The sequence below is a fragment of the Labrus mixtus genome, chromosome 14 (genome assembly GCF_963584025.1).
Source record: "Labrus mixtus chromosome 14, fLabMix1.1, whole genome shotgun sequence".
Taxonomy (NCBI): Eukaryota; Metazoa; Chordata; class Actinopteri; order Labriformes; family Labridae; genus Labrus; species Labrus mixtus.
Genome location: NC_083625.1, coordinates 16024240 through 16047454, shown reverse-complemented (window position 1 = coordinate 16047454; position 23215 = coordinate 16024240). Strand labels below are relative to the sequence as shown.

The following is a 23215-nucleotide window of genomic DNA, read 5'->3' as shown; positions in this document are numbered from 1 at the left end:
AGATCCTTTTTAACTTTTGGTTTGATTAGTTAAAACAAACAAACACAGAACCTTGTCTCTATAAAGATCTGCATATGAAAATAGATTATTTAGATATGAAACACAATTTTTGGTGGTAGGGGATCTCTTTTTAATCTTATTAATATTGTGGTTTGTAGTGTGCATATCATCCACTACCATTTCAGTTGGCACTAACTGTAACTGCAAGAAAGGGGAAAAAGAAGCAGAATGCAGCTGCAATGCAATCATGGATCCTATTCACAGTCATCTGATGTTGATAGAACGTTTCAGTAATCTCTATAAGAATGACATCTGCATAGAAGTGAAGCTTATAAAGCACTCCTGGACATCGTCTCTCAGCTCCAACTGCATTGTGTTTTTTCAAGTTGCTTGCCCCACAGCAAACAATGACCAGCGCACACTAAAAAATACTTTATTTCTAACTGCTGGCTACACCGGAAGAACAAAAACATTTCCTGTTGCGACCATATGTCAGACTCTAGTCAAGATTGCTGAGATCTCTATTCAAACCAGCACACACACACACAACTCAACATGTGCATGCTTTCTCAACACACTTGCACATCCAACCTCCTCCGATCTCAAACCCTTCTCCTTCAAAAGGGTGTGATCTTGTTTTCCACCTCTCTTTCCAGTGAGCATCAGCCCTCCTGTTATGTTGGAATAACTATTTACGCTGCGGGGGTGACCATCAGACAGGCCCTGGCCACAGACACACACCTCCTCCCCCTTTACACACACACATACACACACTCAAAACGGACTAAATAATCCCTCCACCTATTTGCACAGGAGAGATGAGGCCACGGCCTCACCTCCAGGGCACTACTTAACTCCTCGAGTCACTCGTTGAGTAATCACAGCATTCTCCTACCTGCCCGCCCGCCCGCCTGCCTACTGCCTAATTATACATAGAGGCAGAGTGTGAGTGTGTCATGATTTAGCATTGCAGGCCCCACAGGTAGACAATTACACAGGCCAGTATTAACTATTATTATAACTATTTTGCGGACACAGTTGCATGTTGGGTCAGTATTGTATTGAGGCCTAGCACCAGTCAAGCAGGATGACATGCATGTTTTAAGGCTTTCAAAGTTGCAGCTCCTTTGCCGTTGAAATCACAAATTTAACACATTCACAAACTTTCAAGATAAAAGAAAATGTCAAATAATTCTCTATTCTAATAATAGAAAGAAATATATAAAAATATACATAAAATAGAAAGTCTGTGTTTTTTTGTGCCAATTTTGGTCTACCTCAGCCAAACAAATCTCAATGGACCTTATTCCACATTTGAAAAGATCAAGCAGCAGCTGATTCTGATTCTAAGCGCCTTGCAGTAAAGAGTCCAGAATCTGGATTTTTTTTTTTTTGGCACCATTCAGGCAGGCCTGATAATTTCATCCCGGCATCTTCTTGGTGACTTATTTACACGTCCGTCTCTGACGTCCATTTTTTACGTGTCAATACTGGAGTAAGTAACCCGGTGTTATAATGATAAAGAAAAAGGAACAAGAAAGCTGACATGAGGCGAAGCCTTCACCGTCTCCGTGATGCACCATGGGAAGGAGGCCTGTCCGTGTCCTGGAGGGAGGCCCGCAGCTCCGCTTTAATCCTTCCAGGATCCTTCTCACAGAGCCGGGCTTTGCCTCATGCGCAGCTCTTGGCCGAGGTAAAAAGGAAAGTGTAAGGGTGGGACAAATTTCACACTTTCTCCCAAGTCTCAGGCCAAAAGACTGAGCTTGTAAACCAAAGTATTTGGATCTGAGATATTCTCTGCCACAGTGACGCCGCGGTGGTTTCAAATCCAGCCAGTGTTTTTGTTTTGATCAACTCTGCAACACTGAAGCTGATGAAAAGTACACTTAAATGCTTTTACCGACATGAAATATCGATTAAATGTAAATATTTTATTGAAATAGTTCTACCTTGTGTATGTATTGTAAGTCTTCTTCGGTGATCCACACAGCCGGGCTTACAATCCCAAACGGGTTCATTCTAAGTCTCGTCTATTTGCGGCCTGCTCTGTTTCTGCACCTTTTTTAGGCCTTTGTCTATTTAGACAACCTGCGCTGTCGGTCTGAACACCTGACCCCGATCATCAGTGTATTTGCTTTGGCTCAAAGGTTTATAAAAGAGTTTGAACTCCGTTGGTTTGGTTGTAACCTATTTTGTGTCTTTGTTTCCCTCCCCGCCGCTGAGCTACAGCTCAAAGACACACAGACCACAATATCCCGAGCCCGGCATCTTTAAAACGATGTAGACTGAAAAATATTTCTATTTTTTTTTAGGTGTACTATTATTCATTTATTTAGTTCTCTGCAAGACGCACTAACCGTAATAATTTTAGCCACAGAACACATAAATAAGCACAGTAAAATATCGCAATGAATCTAAAACATCGGAAACCTTTTTTTAAATTTACGTCATTCATAAGAATTTAAACAATTAGGCTAAAAAAAAAAACATATTTACAGCAGCTATTGGTGTGTAGTGTTATACGGATTATTGTATTCGAAATCGATTAATTATCAAAAAGACAAACATGATCAGCGCATTCACCCAAACTATCTGTGAAGATTATCTGATGAGATTTACGCTCTATAAAGACATAAAGGTCACTTCTGAAAACTGTAGAGTATTATGATATTTACGGGGACAAGCAAAGCAACAATAAAAACGCAATTAAATCTGGTGTTAGGCTATTATGTACATTTACACTGTGTGAATAACTGTGTAAAATCTGAAAATTGTAATAAAATGTCAGATGAATCCTTTTCATTCATAAGCGAGGCGTCAGAAGAGTTATACTTCTTCCACAGCCGCACTACAGTTTTCTAAAAGGACATGTGGAGTTTCGGAAAGGTGATTTTTGGGAAAGTTTTATACGGGCTTATGGGCTCTCATATGCCCCTGCTTTTGACAAAATATTGTTTTTGTTTCCTCAGAGAAGCTAATATGAGTAGGCTTCGTTTGCATAAGACACGTTTTAAACTATTAAACTGAACTAAAAATGTCCTAATTCATTTCTTTCCAAGATATCAAAGTATGAATTTGACTCTTCTCTGTCTGCTTCTTGCTGCTATAAGGGAATGGAATAGGATTAAAAAAAATAAAATCCAAAGATTGAGACAGAGGAAATATGGAGTAATTTTACAGAGAGTTGTGGATTAAAAATGATGAAGATATTTTTTAAACAGCACAATGATGAAGAGAATACTGAAGCCTCAGAGGAGATGACAACTGGGGAGGTGGGTAATGGATGGCGGCGGCAGCAGTGGAGTGTCGGTGGTGGTGACGTCACCACAAGGCGTGCTGCAGAGCGTGGAGGAAGAAAACCAAGACACCGCCGCAGAGACGCAACCAAAGCGCTGATTACCGCGGACGCAGCGTTTACGCGCAGCCGACGCGCAAAGTGGATTTACTATACACCTGCATGGAGAAACTCTGAGGCTTTATTCTTTTTTTTTTCTATCGTCTTCCTCCGCTGGGAAGCAACTGGTGAGTCACAAACAGCTTTCTGTCTGCTCGCTGGATTTTAGCTTTCAGCTCAGGGACACTGAAAGGTGGTTTGCAGCTAGCGTTGTCGCTCTCACGCTTTAGATGTTGCACACATGATTCCGCGTTAAGTATGATGGTGGAAAAAAATGTCGATAAGTGCGAACTCCAAGAAGCAGTTCATGTTTTAAGGTAGCTGGGGTCAGAGAGGCTGCAGTGACCGTAGAGAGGCCAGAGAGTGGATGTAGTTTTAAGCACAGCCGTTTGTAGCATTCACCATCTTATTGCAATATAAAGTACTGAAAAGTAAGTGTAGTTGTGCATTCATCTCTCACTGACGCTGTCATGAAACTATGAATGAATCTAAATTGCACGCGACTGCAGCATGAAGCGTGAGAACACAGAGGGAGCAGAGAGAAGATTTACTGAGGACAGACAGCAGCAAAGGGATTCCTGTAGATAAGAGTGTGTGTGTGTGTGTGTGTGTGTGTGTGTGTGTGTGTGTGTGTGTGTGTGTGTGTGTGTGTGTGTGTACCAACTGTCACGGTAAAGGTAAACTCTGCCAAGCGCATGTTTGATGGCGCTATATATTTGAAGAGAATACAATTTTTATATTAAAATAGAATAACAGTTTTACATTTCAATAGAATAAAAGTTTTAAATTACAATAACAGTTTTAAATGAAGAGAATAACAGTTAGGTTAAAATATGTGAAGGCAATCGTGTTCGCTGGATGGGCTGTGTGTTATTTTTTTGGCTCTATTGGAATTTCCTAACATCATATTCTATATTTTTGTGATCCTCTTAAAATAAAAGTGAGAATTAGAAAATAATGCGAAAATTATTCAAACATTATAAATAAGAAGTTTTTGTGGTACATGTGCAACAGGATGGTTGTTGGATTCAAACAACTTAGATCTTTTTTTTTTTAAATCAGCTCTAAAACGATTGATATCATTTTTAAAAAACAGTTTGTTTTTGCTTATTTTAAATGAGACTTTTTCTTCCTCTGTTTTCCAGGTAACTGGAATGGAACTGAATCTGTCGAAAAATGGGATTTCTTGTGGAGACCCGGGTGAGTCTTATTCTCTGCTCAGTGTGATACTTTGGCTTTTATTATAGGGGAAACTATTGGCCAAGTTTTACGTCGTGTATTGAACAAAGCTAGAAATGATCACGTTAAGCAAAAGCATGCGGTGTTCTGAAGAACACTCCATCTCCAAGTCTGAACTGCGTGTCCACGTGTATATGTTTTCAAAAGTCAAATTATGTCTGCTGGTGAATGATGCGCGTGACTCTTGGGGCTGCCGACACGTGGGAATATAAAAACATGAGATGCAAATACAAGCCAGGCGGAACCAAATGAAATCAGAGTTGACAAAAGCAGTTACAACACTTTTACGCGTTACTTTTACACAGGAATCTTTTTATGTGTCCAGTTTTTGAAAATTATCTCTGGATGTGTCGTAGTGCATTTTCAAAACGAAAATGTTAAACCATCAAACCAGGCAACAAAAGCTCGACTCAGAGAGGGAAGTTGTTGTCACGATCTTTACATGCAAAGTGTTTTGTTTTATCATAAAGTAGAAGGTTTTATACAAACCTGGATTTAATCACAGGCTGAAGGAGGAAAGTAAAAACGCGGACGTTAATACTTTGAAAATATGGTTTTGGACATGTAAATAAATGCAAGTTAGGTAGAAAGTGGTTGAAATAAAGTTTAAATGCATTCTAAACAAACAAAGCATTAATTAACTTCAAACCTAAAAATGCAGGATATAAATACACATAGGTTGAATGAAATTCAGACTATATGATTGTGTTGGGGTATATAGACTACTCTGAAATCAGACATTTGTGTTTTCAAGCAGCCTATCAGAAGAAGAAAAAACTTCCAGTGTTTCATAAATATCGTTTTTTTTAAGGATTTTTTCAAACGGATTTTTCTTTATGCATAAATCCACATTAGCAAACTGGCCACTGAGCACTTTGGGCAGTAAACTACATTTGGATTAGGCTTAATGAGAGTCTATCATAGGGAATCCTCATTTTTAATGGCTATGGCTAGTTTTATATTCACCTGGCCTGTACCCCTCTCTGTCATGTTGTTTGTTGGTTGTCAGGCTGTAGGTCAAACAGGTCCTGGCCCGAGCTGGGACACCGTCACCATAGAAACAATCAGATGTGTTCGTCTCCAGTTACCCACAGTGTCCTCTTACATCTCCACTGCTGCTTTGCCACCCTTCATTTTCTGTACGCTTTGTTTCTGGTGGTCGTGGCTTGACTTTGTTCTAGAAGAGAGGGGGAAAAAACGCATCAGGACTGTATTTCAGTGTGTGATTAACGGCGTTCACCAAGTTTATTTTCCCTTCTTAGCGGAAAAATATGAGTGTTTGCATTGCCACTGGCCTTTAACCTGTCCTGCCGGATGGAAAGGCTTTCTCAGTCATCCATCACACGCAAGTGCCCTCCAGAGCGGAGGAGGAGCGGGGCGCGGGCCGGGATGCGGGCTGAGGAGGCTGAGTATTTAGATTACCGCCATCTATCAGCCCGGAATATCAGATGGAGGACCACAGGACAGTGTCCATGATGTGATAGAAATCCTTTTCAAATAGTCCGCCTCCTACAAGAGGCCCCCTATATGCTGTGCTGCTCTGACATTTATATTATATTTGGAAAAGGTTTTTTTTTTAACATTTGCATTTTGGGGCTTAAACGTCACTTGTCTTGAACTGCCGTAAATGAGCAAGAGCTGTATAGGCTATACGTGCAAAGTGCAGTAACCTAAAAGTTATATAGTGACCGATTGAGAGTTTCACAAACTGCAAAGTAAATACCACCTGCTGACACTATGGTCACGCAGGTCCTTGAGGTCATATCTGCACATCATCGTTTAGTCCCCTATAGATGCTGGAAGTGAATTTGTCCTAGTGAATTTGTGAGAAGGTCCCTTTATACGCACTCGAAAGAAAGAAAGTTATGGAGTTATGTCCTCTCCAGGGGAACTTAGAAGACTATTAATAAATGACCAACTTGTTACAGGTCTATAACAGACATGATAGCGGTAAAGTAATCCTGAATAAAAATTAAATTTATTTTGTGTTTATATTACAGACCTATGTTCCCCACGCTTTGCAAAACACTGCAGAAAAAACTCTGTACAAATATAGTTAAAAAAAAGTCTAAGTGGTTGTCGAGAATTTGCACAATTGTCTGTTGAAAAGGCCTTCAGGGGAGTTTTCCGGTCGGACGGGGATCTTATGTCAGAAGTCATAGACATACAAAGGAACCAAAACGTTCGAGACTGGCGCCGGTGACAGTCCGGGTCTCGGACGATGAGGTCTGAGCCGGAGAGCGTTCAACCTGACACATGAAGGCTACAGGCAGGAAGGCCCAACCACTGCGAGTCGGCAGGTCAGCTGCGTTCAAGTTGCAGTGGAAAGTTATGTGACCTAAAGGTCCACATTTCTTTGATTGAAAACTGTTGTCCATGTCTGTGACGAAACAGCATCCATTCCTTCATGTTTTGCACTCAGATCTGATTTTCCTCATCAAATGAATTTGTTTAATTAAATGCTATAGGTTACGTCTACAACAAACGACTCTAGTGTGAGATCTAAACGTGCGTAATGTACGCTGCAAACAGACCTTAGACCGAACGGAAGCCCATTTTATAGCTTTAGACGAATACATGGAATAATCCAAATAGAGTCAAATACGTTTTGCAAAAAAATCTAAGGCTATTGTTATTTTACCCTTAATAAAAACACCACTGGTTCCCAAGATGCATCAAGTGTACTTAAACAGTTAGGATTAACAGAGTCCTCGTCTGACATCCTGACAGAAACACTCAAGAAAAAGAGAATGTTGACCTCTGTGTTTTGTGGCACAGTGAAATAATTGTTGAAGAATATCTGACATATTTTGTAGATGCTGCTGCTGATGTTTAACTTCAAATCAGCACACAATGAGAGCAAGTCAACATCTGGATGACGCTCTGCAGCTCTCCACACAGACACACGCTGCAGTCAATTAAGAGTAACAGTTCACTTCTCTGCGCTGTGAGTCAGTGCCAATACTGTGCATGGGTGTCAGGAAAAACATATTATATTCAGACTGGAAAACTTCATAACATACTTAAACTTTACATTTGTATTCACTCATATTTCCCGAGGATTCTTCAGAAGCATATTATCTGCTTCAGAGAACACACTGGTACACCGTGTGTTGCGTAATGGGAGCTCTGATCTGCCTGATTTTATTTTTATTTTTTATTACTGAATGTTTATTTGTGGTGAAACAATGACCTGATATAGAGCAACAGTTTACAGTGCGGGCCATTCATACACAGTAATCTCCACATCATCGGGCACTTTTCACAGAAAGGAAACAGTAACTGGGCAGACCCGCGATAGATGGCAAATGTTTATTCAGCTCAGTACATATCCGAGATACACATTGTGTGGAGCTGTGTTTGTGCGCGCGCTCTGTGTGTTTGTGCACCCAGCTGCATTTCAATGAACACATTACAAACATGCCTGCACGAATAAAAGGCTCCTTTCTCTCCCGGACAGCAAAACGCTGCACTGCGCGCTCCCATGCTCTTGAAAAAAGCGAAAGAACGCTGTAAAAAGAAATGCTCCGTTAAGAGGTCTAGTCGAATGCCAGTCTTGTAAGTCTGCCAACTACAAAGCAAACTAGTGTAGAGTTAATTTCCTTGGAAGGAACAGGGCATTTGCTCGGATGGATCATTTTGCTTTCACTTCGTCTAAACTGTAAGATATAAACCGATTTGCATGCGACAAAACCAGAGATCTAATAATGAATAGCACGCCTTTTTTCACTTGTTGGAGTTGACGTCAGACTATCTTGTCTGGTAGGTTTTTTTTCTTGCAGTGGGCAGACTTAGTGGGTGGGACTCGCTCATTTTGGGGAGGTTAGATGGGCGTGTCTCTTGTGTGAGCCGGAGCTTCCCCTTGGTCACATCTGACAGAAGCTTTCCCCTTCAACGGACAGAAGAGGAGCACACTGCTGTCACTGAGGAGGGGAAAGGGGATATGCTTTATCATTTCAGAGTTATTTTCATTCGTGGAAGAACAAACTGTAGTGGGAATTCTCCCTGCGTGGCTCATCGACTTATGTCGTGGTGTGTGTGTATCTGGTAGCGCTTGGATTTTTTTTTTTTTAGCTGTTCAAGGGGGGAAGTGTTGTGCACCGAAGGATTCACCCCGTTTCCTCACTCTACGCATCCTTCTCTTCAAGGTGGGATGAATTTGGACAGAATCGCAGAGGCCGTGAGAGCACCGCCGCCCCGCGACGCTGCCCCCGCATTTCATTTACCGAGAACCTCCAAGAGCAACCGTGAAACTGTAGAGAACTCAAGCAGCGAGTCTTCAGAAACAGAATTGGCAGGTATACAATCAGAGAGCTTTTAAGGGCTCGATCCCTTCTTCTGAGTGCAATAACAGTATAGTCTCACGTCTCCACAAGCTCGTTTACGACGGGCTTTCAGTGAGGCTTCTATCAGTTTGACGCACACGGAAAATGAGAAACATTTTCTGTTCATTTCAAAGTCAAAGGTTTCGACTTTTCTCAATCCAATGGCCGTTTGTTTGTTTGCGTGTGGTTTTGTGCAAAATGCGCGTGGACAAATGTTTTGAAACTCAATTCAGACTTAAAAGTAGAAAGTAATCCCATTTGGTGTAGTTACACCCCATTTTCTGTTTATTACGCTGAACCAAACACTTGGCAGGATCCCGAGGTCTATCAGGGAAAGAAATGCATTACAGAGGCTTGCTGTCCGTAAATGCATTCAACTAAATATTAGGCCTGTGCAGCAACTGAGGTCGGTGTTTATCATTCTTGTTAATAATTTGTGTTCTTTAAATTGGTCACATTTTATATTTCTCCAACATGTCCTTTTTATATTGATTTTTTTTTACATTCTTCCCCGACTTGTTTCACACGAAACAGAGTAAGTCTTCTTTGTTTACGTTACTCACGGGGCTGGGATTTGAAAAATAAGTCTCTGTTCGAAGGTTCCCTTTTATTCTGGCAAAATGTCAAGAAACTATTCCCTTTCGTGATTAACCTTTGCACGTGTTGACCCTTCAGTTTAACGATGAGATCTTGTTAGGACAAGAAGAATACACGATAGTAGAAAGAGATAAGAGTGGGCAGACTTAGTCGTAAAGAAAGTCACATTTATCTGTCAGCGCATAAGAAGGCAGATCTGAGTGTGTTTGAAAAGATCCATGTAAAGTTCCAGACATGTTTGTAAATATTTGGCTTAATGTTTCACTTCTCCCCTGGTGCTTATTTGTTATGGATTCTTTAATACAAGTTATTTATACATCTGGTTTATTTAAAGGCCTTTTAACTTAGTTTAACCAGAAGTTTGTTGTGCACTTAATAAAGGTGTCAATACTATCTTCCTCAGGAATGTTCCCTCATTTGCGTGCTATTAAGAGTACATTATAGCTGTAGAATAACATATTTTCATTCTGATTTCTGGTCCACAGAGAAGGAGAGGAGCGCTGAACAAAGGAGCGATGACGGGAACGCAGATGATCCCAAGAAGAAGAAGCAGCGGCGGCAGCGGACTCATTTCACCAGCCAGCAGCTACAGGAGCTGGAAGCAACTTTTCAGAGGAACCGCTACCCGGACATGAGCACCAGGGAGGAAATCGCCGTGTGGACCAACCTGACCGAGGCCAGAGTGCGGGTAAGAGACCAGCAGGCCGTGCGGAAAGTGTGCGTCATGCGTGCATAAAGACAGTAAATTAAAGCAGGCTTGTGTGACAGGAAGGATTCTTATAAAATGTTCTTAATAAAAGGAAATAATAAATATATTTACACACGTCAGGCAAATAAATAATATAATAATGACCCAAATAATAAAGGGAAAATAAAACATTCTGACAGTAAATAAATTTAATGAATTTAATTCTCAAATGTGCAACTAATAGCTTAATATCAGAGCCATACGGTGTATGATGAGTGCGCTGAATGCATGTTGTGACTTCTCGTTCACTGATTTTTATGCAAAATTACCTACATATTTGTTTAGACCACGATATTTCAAAATACTGTAAAGAAATGTCTATTCTCACGGAGGATGTCAAAACAGAAACACTTCCATTTATATTATAATTATCTCATTTTTATTTAGTGTTTGAGTATTACTTTTGCCACGTCTTTACAAACGACATCATCCTGCTTTTACATAAATAAAAATACAAAATGCAGCATTGTAGAATTGTATGTAAAAAAAAAAGAAAAGAGGTTTACGCTTTAGCTGGAAGCTTTGTGTGTGGTATACTACAAAGCAAACTAATAGAGACCCGTTGTAAAGAGACAAAACAGTGGCGTTAACTGATTTTAAGTTTCAGTCATCCCAGGCTGACAGACGGTTTTCCGTGAAAAGTGTGACTTTTCCATGATTAAACACGAGCATAATTCTCAACATCTCGCGTTTTCTAATTCTGGTAAAGCTGCAGTTATAATCACCGTATATACTGTGAAAACTTTGTTACTATTTGGATTGTTGGAAAGAAATACATCGTCGTTGCGGGTGTATCCGTGCTGCTAATCGAGCCAATGAGGGATTTGTCTTTTGATGACTTCATCACCAGTTTGGGTTCATAATTGTCCACGCGGCGGAGACTAAACATGCAGCTAAATGTGGCTGAATCAATGCAATAGGAACAACAGTATGCTATTTATTCAGGGACAATATTTAAGGATGCAGTTTTAATAGACTTCTGTTAATAAGGCTCCGATATTGCTGACACACTTAGCCATCAAGTGACTACACAATGTATGGACACATCCCACACACTGTTTACTTGCAGGTATTCATGCTAGTTGATTTTGCGTTAAACACACAAAACATTGCAGTTGATTTTCATTGACAGTCCTGGCGCCTGGTATTTGTAAAATCCACCGTTGTTGCATAATAACACACAAAAAAAAACATTTTAAGAGCGCTTCATGACACAGGGAAATCTTGAGCATTTTTTTATGTAGGCTATGTAATATTTATGTGAACCTATTTCATAACATGTTTTGACATTTTTAAGTGTTTGGACTTGAGCTTTAAATGCCACTTGTGTTTTATCATGCATGACAAATATCCAGTTGTACTGAGATATGTGGAGAGACTTTTTCAATGCAGCCATACCTTAATTTGATGGAACGCCGTTTTTGCGTGTTCACGTGATGTTTATACCGACATAAATATATTCTGAGAGGAGAGGCGGTGCTCTGTGTGAAATGCAGCTTGTGAGTTTCAGCTCTCTCTCTCTCACATAGTTTACGTTTTTGTGGACAATTTATCCACAACCCCCTGCTCCGCTAAGCAGCCGCTGCAAGCTCGCCAGTTGTAAACTGTTTCTGCTTTGAAATAAAAATGACTCAGATTGCAGACTGACGGAGGTTCTGTTAAGATTTACTAAGAAGTCAAGAAATGTAAGCTGCGTCTTTCTGATTCATATTTTCACCCCAGACACAGAGATAGGCCTATAGGTCTATGCTATTTAAAAAAAAAAAAAAAAAAAACATGTCGGCGTTAATTTTACGTGAATGCAACACAGAAAAACATTTTAATTTTGATGGACATTAAGAAAAAAAAACGAAAAGGCTATTCCACTATTTTGCATTGTTTTTAATTATTTTATTTAAGTCTAAGCTATGTTGTAAAGTTCAGGAAAAAAAAAAAACATTTAGCCTTTATTTGGGATTCATTTTTTATTAGGTTAGAGCCTGTGGAAATGTCCAAATTTCTCAGACAAAATACTAATTTTTACTACGCAAACACAACTTAATTTAATGTTACTGATAAGCTACAAGGTTATATTTTCATCTTCCGCAAATGTGTTCAATTTTTAAAAAGTTACTGGTCAACTTAAAAAAAAAAAAACCTGCATCCGAGGTTTATCCGAAGGCCTAACAACTCTCAGATACAATCCTGGAATCACGACTTCGGATATGTCAAATAGAGGATACATTTCACTCACGAAAAAAGTGTTATTTTCCATGTTTTTGAAAGACACCGTCTGAGTTTAAATAAACAGATGTGTACGGATTTTTTCTAAACGTACGATAGGCCTATTGTTGCCGTGTTTATAGACTGGTGTAAACAAACTTAGGCATCTGAGACCGTTCAACAGATGTTGTAGGCTATTAGGGGTTACTTTTCAGTGCGCTTTTAAATGTCTGACCTTCATGCATTTACACTACTCTGAATAGCATTTAAAAAAAATTAGGCATCGTGTAGATCTTTGTCTATTTTTTGATAGGTCGGACAATGTTGTGTGTGTTCTGCATCTTAATGCATTAGCACACCTTGAAGGAAACGTGCTGGCCTTAAAGTGCTCAGAAATATTACTCCAGCCCTATTTCAGTATGGCTATAGAAAACCTGGCTATACATTTAGGAAATATTTACATACTTTTAAAACTTGGTGATTTAAATCTGATAATTGGTCATTTTACGTTTTTGTCAACACTAACTGTGTATGTCTCGTGCAGGTGTGGTTCAAAAACCGGAGGGCGAAGTGGAGGAAGCGCGAGCGGAACCAGCAGATGGACCTGTGCAAGAACAGTTACCTGCCGCAGTTCAGCGGCCTCATGCAGCCGTACGAAGACATGTACCCTGCCTACACATACAACAACTGGACCAACAAAGGCCTCACCCCGGCGCCGCTCTCCACCAAGAATTTCACCTTTTTCAACTCAATGAGTCCGCTCACCTCGCAGTCCATGTTCTCCACGCCCAACTCCATTTCCTCCATGACTATGGCATCCGGAATGGGCCACTCCGCCGTGCCGGGCATGCCCACACCGGGCCTCAACAACATTAGCAACCTGAACGGAATCAGCACTTCCGGGATCAACTCTGCTATGTCATCGTCCGCTTGTCCGTATGGGCCTCCCGGCTCTCCGTACAGCGTTTACCGGGACACTTGCAACTCCAGCCTGGCCACCCTCAGACTGAAATCCAAACAGCACCCAACTTTTGGATACAGCGGCCTGCAGAGCCCGGGCTCGAGTCTGAACGCGTGTCAGTACAACAGCTGACGGGCCAGCTGTATTCTTACAAATATAAATAAGTATAAGTGATAAACAGACACATGTCAGAGCTTATAGGCGACCTGCGGATTTGGGGGAAAAAAAATCAAAGACAACTAAAATGGATAAGTTGCAAACACCTTTCAAATAAAAAGGAAAGAAAAATGTGGATAATGCGGGTTTTATGTGTTTACCAATGAACTTGCACATCAATTGAAATGTCCATTTTTGGGGGGATTTTTTAAAATGATGAAGACGTGTTACATTGCTGCATTGTAAATATATAAATGTAAAAATATACAGGCTTGTCATCAAAACAGATGATGGGATGTTTGTTTTTTTCTTTATGTGCTTGCTTGTATTGAAAACCGGAAGGGGCGGGGCCTTTATTTCTCGACTAAATCAAGAATTTACTCAAATTAAAATGTCGACCATATCATAAATCAACACTCAGAGTAAAAAAAAAAAAAAAGTCTACCCCATATTGTACATATTTTAAAGGCTGCTTTTGTGTGCTTACTGTTATCAGTCTATGCAGGGGGGCCAGCGGCCCCTTCGCCTCCCTCTGATTCAGTGACTTTATCTTGAAATGTTTCTTGTTTGACATAGAAAACTCCGCATGTTTAATTTGAGTGCAACGTGTTTTGTACAATAATGTAAGACTTTATCCGACTAAGATGTACACAAAAAGGTGAATCAAAGTCCTCATGTGTTTATGGTAACATGTTTGTTTGAATAAACTCCAGGAAAAGAGAGGTTTACCTACGGTACTATATGTTTTAGAGACGTCTCTGATTAACGGGCTGAGATACAGTGGTCATGTTCTTTATAAAGAGGAGCAAAATATATAACCAAGCTTATAACCCACAGACTAATTTTTTCATTCGATGAAATGGATAATTTCAGGAAAACGAAGATTAAAGGGAATGTTTCTGAAATGCGAGTTAATACGCACCTTGCAATGCAATGTCTAATCCTCTCCATTTTTTTTCCATAGGATCAGGGTCTTCAGCCTTCCTTTGTATTAAGATAGTTTATTCAGTGTCATTCAATACATTTTTTTAAATCACGGTGCAGATAATAATCCCACATGCGCCTCTAAAGTTTTAATTTAATTATATCCAAATATAGGTTTATGAGTATAATGTTTATTTTCATAGCTGTGTCTAAGCCTAAAGTGATTAATTCAAACTGTTTTATTTTGTAAAGCTTCCTTTATATTATTAGCTCAAATAGGATAAAACAGACTTCAGTGTCACAAAAAGAGAACGCCTTACAGTAAATTGCCTCTAACACCTCCTTCGGGGACAATCTCTCGCACCTTTGTCACAGTGCAAACATCATTCATTAAATCAATACCATATCTTGTTCTCTGACACCTGCAGAAATCCCCATATCTATATTACTCACCGTAACACAGATATTAGCGGGCAGCATCAATGCAGCGAGAAAGAGTGTGTGTTTTGACTGATATGCTCTTTCTGAGGGTAGCTGGGTATTAGAATCACACTTTGAACCATTTGAAATAATGAGGGCGTACTTTAAAAATTGCTTGCATCCATTAAGGATTTTAGTATACTGTAGCCTGAATGTGTTTATGACATTCAAGAGCCACTCGTGTGTGATGGAGAAATACTCATTGACTGAATACGCTCTGAATATTCAATGTTTAGTGCATTCAGGTTCTTTTTGGGTGAATTCATCACCTGAAATAGATCTTTAATATTACCACATGTAGCCTAACTCTAAATTGTAGCCTACAAATATGTGAAGTGCAGTTTTACTTGATGATCATTGATAGGACAAATTATTATTAATCTAGAGTGGCTCTATAATGTTCATGAACTGTACGCATTTTGTGAGTTCGACTTTCCTGTTGCAGGCCCTCAGTATTTTATCTGTAGTGTGTCTGATACTGAAAAATGACTTCCTTTTTGGAGCCATTTGTAATTATAGCCCATGATTGATTTTCCGACACTGAAGTTGTGGCTCTTTTTTGGGGGACAGAGGTGATTTACTATTTTTCCCCCTCATGAAGTGTCCATAATAATCCTTAAGACGTCGTGAGTTTGTGGCCCATGAGTTGAGTCTCTGTAGCCACAAACATACAAGTTGTGGATATTTTATGGCAGTTCAAAATTTCATGGGCCTGCATATTTTCCTCTTGTCCAAAAACATTTACTAATTTTCTTCTCTATCTTGGTCACAGATTTTCTGTCCTCCTTGTCGTTTCGTTCCCCCATTCATAACAAGTCACAACAGTGTCAGCAGCGTGCGCGGCCTCAAATTCTTTCCGTGGGCGCGTCCGCGTTCACGGAGGGGCAACACGTTTACTCAGGGCGGTCTTGCGCACTGGCTGTAACTGTAACTCTTCGCTTTGGTTTGGAAATGTTTGACGAGAGGCCAAAGCGCACTGAAGGCTTGTAGTGATTGGTAACAATAACAAAGCGCGTCGTAAATGATACCCATAATTCCTGTTTCCGGTTAAAGAGCGCGCGGCAACATGAACGCGCCTGTACCAGGAGGGCAAAGTTCAAGACGTGGCTTTGCAGGTGAATATTTGAACTCGTGTTGCCCCGCTTGGCAAATTTCCCCTTCCCCTGAATTATTAGCGATACGAAGAAGGAATCGAAATGAGATAATAGGCTATTGTACAACGCGTGTTGTGCTGGTGGTGAGTGTGTTGAACAACAAAACAATTCTCTGAAGATAATTACTTAATTGAATCCTTTATTGTGTGTGTGTGTGTGTGTGTGTGTGTGTGTGTGTGTGTGTGTGTGTGTGTGTGTGTGTGTGTGTGTGTGTGTGTGAAATGCAATATTGTCTGAGATTGATTGACAGCCTGATTGAATAAATAAACAAACATTTTTGAAGACTGATCTACCAAGTAACCATAAATGAAAATAACCAAGCAGTAGCTTAATTTAACTTGTCATCAGCTCCTCCAAACATCAGTTTAGTAAATCCAATCTGGATTACAGACAAAGCAGGGGATGCGCCAGGCCCCAAAAGGCCAAAATTGCACAAGTGAATTTATTTCACCATTTACACCAGCAGTTACATAATTTGCTTAAATCTCTAAATATCAGACACTGCATTATTATTTTATGTACCTATCATTTGTCTTGTCCCTTTTTAGCAAATAAAGTCTCAAAACGTCCATTACTTTAGCATCCCCTGTTCTCCTACATGGCAAAGATAATACGTTGTTTTTGATAAATAAATGAAGATTAAAAAAGGTAACCCATAGGAGTTTAACGTGGCCATGTCTGAGGATCAGACTTTAGGGGGCTTTAAGTGGATGGGCGTAGAAAAACAAAAGTAAGAAACCAGAGTCAAACACTATAACAGATGTTCTAAATTGTAACAGAAAGGAGGCAGCACACATCCCCCAATCTTGTATTTTATACCACTACACTTCTATGACTTCTGACTCTATAACTACACCCCTCTGGTGTACCCTAATCAAGAAAACAAGCACTGCAAAGCGAGGCCTCCCTCAGTCATGAATACAATGCTGCTAAGTATCTGTTAGTCGTCTTCTGCTGTTGCACCACCAGGTGACCCTTAAACCTGCCCTGCAACTGCTGCCTCCTTATAAACACAGTCCATATTTTTGGATCCAAACCTGTGGTTCAGAAGCTCTACCTAGAGACTATGTAATGTTACAGTACTGACACTGTACCCAAACAGGTCTATGAGGGCGGTATCAGTCTCTCTGATTTTATCTTGATGTGTAAGGCAGCTGTTACACTCCAAAAACTAGAATCAACATACAGAAATCAGGTGTAACAGTTTCTTCACTACAGGTGCTAAGCATTACAAATTTGCTTTTAGTCTTCCAGGAAGCCATTAGTTTTTTTTTATTTTCACTAACTTAAGAAATTAAAATATTAAATACCTGAAACATGTGAAAGACTGGTAATGAACATCTTTAAGCTTTTAATATAATAGAGTGCAGACCTTGAATAATCAGAACAGAGTTGAACTGATAGATGACTAATTCAAAGATCTATCTCATGTGTGTTCGAAGTCTTGGCAGGTTGATTTTGATGCCAAACTTTGTTTGAATTAATTCAGTCCAAAGAGTACAGCGTGCTTTGATAAAAACAATCTTTGAAGAACATAATGGTCCGCAGTCCTGGAGGTAAAAAATCAGCTCTTTTAAGAATACCTTTAGTTTTATCCAATCTCAACCTGCAGAGAAGAGAAACATGAAAAAAAAGTGAACCGACAAGCTGAATCCTGATGTGCTGCTTTTACATTTGGTTACTCTTGGATTAATGCTGCCATGAAAACGGCACAAACTGTAACTCAAGATGCTGCATGTTGGGCCACTTCTAGTTTCAATCACACTTGTGGTTATAATGTCTCGTCTTTGAGTTTTCACACCATGAAGTAGACTGTTTGGCCTTTTTGTCTCACATTTAGTCCCATTGTGATTCAGCAAGACTGTCATGGTTATAAATGTATGGAAACTGTCACTACTAAGAGATGCAAGACTCCCGAATGTACAGTAAGAAGTTTCTGTGTTTCAAGCACATGCTCCTTGTTATAAATCAGGTGAACAAAATAATCGATACAAGACTGTATAGCACAGCTGCATTTTATAGTCTAAGTGTTATTTTCAAATATATTCACACTGTTTACAATGGTTAAGGCACCTAGTTATAGTCTTTACATTTAATGTTTTTGAATAGATGGTACTTTAGGAGAAATGCTACAAATTCTGCAGAAGTGTTACATTCCTTTTCCAACCCACCAGGGTTGGGCTTCATGTCTTCATCCCTCTTGGCGACACCATCCATGTTTGCTGTGTACTTCGGAAATCTCAAAACTCAGACTCTCATTGCAGTTTTTAAATCTCCCCTGTGAACACAGAATTGTTATTTTATTTCGAGAATTGAAGCCTTACGCTACAATATTTTATCTGACATAAGTCAAAACCACATCTGACAACACCGTTTTTCTTTTATTCAGCAATAATTCGATTTACAAAGTAAGTATTTCAGTGGACTCAACGGTTAGATAAACTATGGCTGTTTTTGAAACCGCGTACTACATACTACTATCTAAATCAGTATGCAGTATATACTGCAGTATATACTGCATACTGAGTTCAATAGTAGTATGTAGTATGACTGCCAGTCGTCGGTTATTTTGCAGTACGCTTGGCATGGTTAAACTGGTTTTACTCAGCTGTGAATAATATGTAGTAATAGAGTAAGCCAAGGACCCTGTAATTGCAGCTGCTTGTCCAGCTGTGGCACATGCACTGTACAGTCTAAAAAGCAGGAAAATCCGAGGTGGTAAGACTTATAAATATATGAACATGTCATATTTGTTATTGGTTCATGCCTATAATGTGGCAAGATATTCAGTCACCGCCACCGACGAGTTCAAACAGCTGCGCTCCGGCATTTTGATATCTGACCTGGCACTTTGCATTGTGGGAAACAGTACGCAAGGTAGACTGGTCCAATGCATACTGTACAATCCTGATATTTTTGGCATACTGCGGATCTCGCAGTTGTTCACCTTACTGCATACGGCATTTTGGCCAAATCAGTATGTACTAGTAGTATAGTATGCGGTTTCGAAAACAGTGTTGGGATGATTTCTAGACTTTGAAGTGATATACCTTTATAATATTTTGTTTGTTGTGTTTTACCATATTCAAATAATTAAAAAAATGTAATACCCAAACATTAAAATGTAGCACACGCTAAGATCTTCAGGACAAAGCTGGCTCATCTCAATTTGAACAACTTATTGAACATACATGCTAACATTACAGCATTTTGGCCTTCTTCATAACTTATTATGCACTCAGGCTAAAGACTCCAGGAGAGACAGAAGGGTGTAAGGGAAGTGATCTGAGGGCAAAACAGTTCCAACCTTTTGTTTGAAACAGGCCCTCATGGTGAAGATCATTTTTCATAACTTTGTTATTTACAGCGTATTTCAACAACATCATAACATGATCACATGGTAAGCACTATTGAAAATGCTGAGGCGAGGTAATTTGGTTTTAAAAGGGAAAATAAAAACCCCTGGTAAAATTACTAGCAATGCATGCTAACTCTCTCCCTGGTCCATTGTCCTTTGCTGGGTTTTATGGCTTTCTGGTTTTTAGAAAAGTCATTAAGTATGTTAGCAACAGCTGCTTGTAACATTTTTCCAGGTTGTGGATTGAAAAGAACAAACTTGTGTTTGTTTAACTGCAGACAAAGGGATACAGAGATTTCCCTCCATAAGATGTGTTTGTGTCTTTGAGATACACAGTTTACTCTTTAAGCCGTGCAAGTCAGTGCTACACAAAGTATCAAACAAACCTTCAGGTGGACCAGTAGCAACACCAGATAGTTTTACAGTTTACAGTTCGCTAACAAAAACCAACACACGCATCTTACCTTTGTTGCTAATCTTTTTCTAGTCATCAGGCAAATGGTTCTGAAAAGCTTCTCATTGGTTTTTATACTTCCTGATTGTACCATTTTCACTGAAAAGGGGGGGGGGGGGGGGCATACATTTTTTTCCAATGAGTGTTTGTTTTTGAAGATGTTTGTTAAATATATAACTTGAGCACTGAAACTTCTTGAGAATTTGCAAACATTACTTTATAAAATGTGAATATAAATGTAGTCACATTGTCTGTCTATATGTGTTATTTATAGTAAGCTCCCCTACAAGTGGTAAAGTCCACTTCAATTATTTATTTGGAGGGAACTGGATGTGTGGGTGTGTCAGGGGTTGGAGGAAACACATAGAGCATCTAGTCAATTTCAAAACAAAATGTACAGAATCCCGATGATATATCCCACTGCTTTATCAACACTGTGTCAAAACAGGCACCAAATACACTACTTATCAACCTGGGAAAGGCAAATTAACCTGCTGTTTGCGTGTTCTCTTTATTCCTGCTTGATCTTGTAGTTCTCCTGTCATCTTGTGAACCAGCGAGTTCAGATGCTTCAGAAATGGATCCAGCAGGATGGGTGTGTGCCGTCAGACGGAGACTGAAAGCTGTGCACACACATGCTGTGGAATCTGCCGTTTAACCTTCCTTAAATCAAAACGGATGAGTAATAAAATAAATGTGTGCGCTGATAAAGACATGAGCTATTCAGATGCAAATACTTTTTTTTGTACCAGGCTGTAAACTTTTCCGCTGGAGTTAAGTGTTCAGTGAGATGATTTTTTTTTTCATTTGTGTGCTTGGTTAGGCAGGTAGATAACTCAACACTCAAACATCCCTGCACTTTCAGCTATCCTAGGAACTGAGGAGGAAGAATCGATGAAAGAAACAAGCAACAAAAAAAGGGAATTAGTATTAAAAATCACTGTCAGTGTCAAGGATACTAACAGAAGAAATGCAACAAAAGAAGAGAGGTAACTGATTGAAAACTCTTGTCTTACAGGAAAACACGTAACAAATCAATGTCCTTATAACATGCATGAATTAGGCAATATTTACAAAGAATAGGGTAAAAAGTAGTGTGAATTTTTTTGTCCTGATAGAAATCCACATGTGAAAGAATTCCCAGCTTAAAATATCTTCCAACCAATAAACTGTTCATTCTAGTTTGAGTAACATTTGCTGAAAGACAGTGCCCACTAAAAAAATAAGAAAGATGGACAAACATGTTGTAGTTTTTGGTCTTGCCATGGAATTTATTGTCAACTCCATAAATGAATAATATAAAAGTATGATCACTTTTATTGTATCTTATACTTGATATACCATTCTTCCATTGTTTCAAAACAAAATCCTTGAACGACACACCATAACTCATTCTAAATCAGCTTACTGTTTCAAACAGCCATTGGTGGCTTATTTTACGTCTTTTCTCCCTCAATGTTTCATTACATTTTTAATTCACTGACTAACATCACATAAGCTATGTAATGCCAAATTTAAAATGCACATAATGTTAATTATGATCTCCTAACAGTATATTTTAAATTCAATCAGCCCGAAGGCAACTGGATGTTTGTAAAATCACCTTCTATATCAAGCTAGCATTTATTGGGTGCCGCAAAGAGATACATTTTTGATTTATGGAGCACAAGATTTATTACCATATAGTGGATCACATAGCTGAAAGAGCATGCGGCTTATTACTGCATGCTGTTTCAAGCCAGTGTATCAACAGCATCAATTATCATAATTATATGTATCCTGAGAAAATGATCTATTTACTGCCAAGACTGTGTTTCAATACCCTAGTAATTCTGACAAAGCTGACACATGACAGTCATTTTGGGATTAGTGGCTGTGCTGCGTCGAACAGAAGTGACTTCACAGCCAAGTTTGTGTCTCTGTGTGCCTGTGCTTGGGTGGCGGAGTAAAGAAAAGGTCTACTGTAAGAAGGATCTGGATAAACATGCTCTATTTATTTTGAAGGAAGCAGATTATGGGCACAGTTACTGTCAGGGATTAAAAACAAAACCCTGAACTGTACTGTTACTTCATTTGGTGGCAGATGACCTCTGGAATTCTGGGAGATGTAGGAAATCACTTGAGCAGAAGGGGCTTGGCAGAAAAGTACCTACTGTTAAATGCACATAAAGGTTGATATCTATCTCAACCCTCAAGGTTGAGCCCCTATACTGAATTGAGTGATTCCCTAATTTTCCAATTGCAACATCTTTTAAATTACCTAAGAGGATATCATTACTTTTTTATTGTAGCATCATTATCCCTCATGTCTAAGGGTTTGGTTTCTGACCAGGTACTTAAAAAAGTAGCACCATTCCCATTGGAAGAGGGTATTCGTTGCTAAGTGCCAATAAGCCAGTTTACATTAGCATTTATCTGAAAGCATTGTTGTGTTTAAGTACAGTAAAAAAAAATAAAAAATTTAAATCGACTCAGTTTGACACTTCAAGAGAGTTTTGAAAGAAATTCACCCAAATTTGTTTTTACAGTTACCATCACAATTTGGGGATTTGAAATGTTTTTGATAACCTGCTTTATACGAGCTGATCATTCACCTTCTGTTATTTTTATCATTTTAAAATACTACTGGACTAGCTTAAAAACAATGCATCATCAGAAAGCTAAAAAAATCTTTCTTTTGGCTCAGGAGGGGTTGATGTAACAGATATTTGCTACAGAGAGCCTCTCTGTTTCTGATATTTTACTTCACTGTGGAATCAGCTTGACAACCAATGCAGTGATCCTCATATCCCAGAGAAAATGTGGGGGGGTTTTTCCCTTAAAAAGACTCCACTGACAACTTGTCTTTTAAATGGAAGAAGACAGCATGAAACTGCCATTTATCTGCAAAACAGACAACAATGTGTTTCTGTTCACACAGATGAGAAGAGTCAGCCATCGTCCAGCAGTTATGGGGTGCATTTGATCAAATAACTAATGTCATACAAATGTCTCTGCTAATGTTAAGCTCCTGGCTGCTTTCTGGCATCGACCGCACAGTGTGATTACTATCAGCGGTGTGTCTGCAGTAAATCCCACAACAGACGAGCCCACATGCTAAACGCTGGCCTGAGCACTCCCCCTGGAGACTCTAAAAGCAGACTTAAGTCAAGATTGACTTTCTAAGACCTTGTTATCTTTATTTGGCAGTATCAGATTGCAACTACTGGTCTGCACATCAACC

General features: G+C 39.4%; 1 protein-coding gene across 2 annotated transcripts; it reads left to right on the top strand.

The window, feature by feature from the left end:
- Positions 1-3366: 3366 nt before the first annotated feature.
- Positions 3367-14344, top strand: pitx1 (paired-like homeodomain 1). Of its 2 annotated transcripts, XM_061055429.1 has the most exons (5): positions 3367-3522; positions 4540-4594; positions 8782-8931; positions 10041-10243; positions 13050-14344. In XM_061055429.1, the coding sequence occupies exons 2-5, from the start codon at positions 4549-4551 to the stop codon at positions 13596-13598; spliced, it is 948 nt and encodes a 315-aa protein (XP_060911412.1). In that variant the 5' UTR covers positions 3367-3522; positions 4540-4548; the 3' UTR covers positions 13599-14344. The 2 variants fall into 2 exon arrangements, with proteins under 2 accessions (XP_060911412.1, XP_060911413.1); XM_061055430.1 differs by lacking the exon at positions 8782-8931.
- The last annotated feature ends 8871 nt before the right edge of the window (positions 14345-23215 follow it).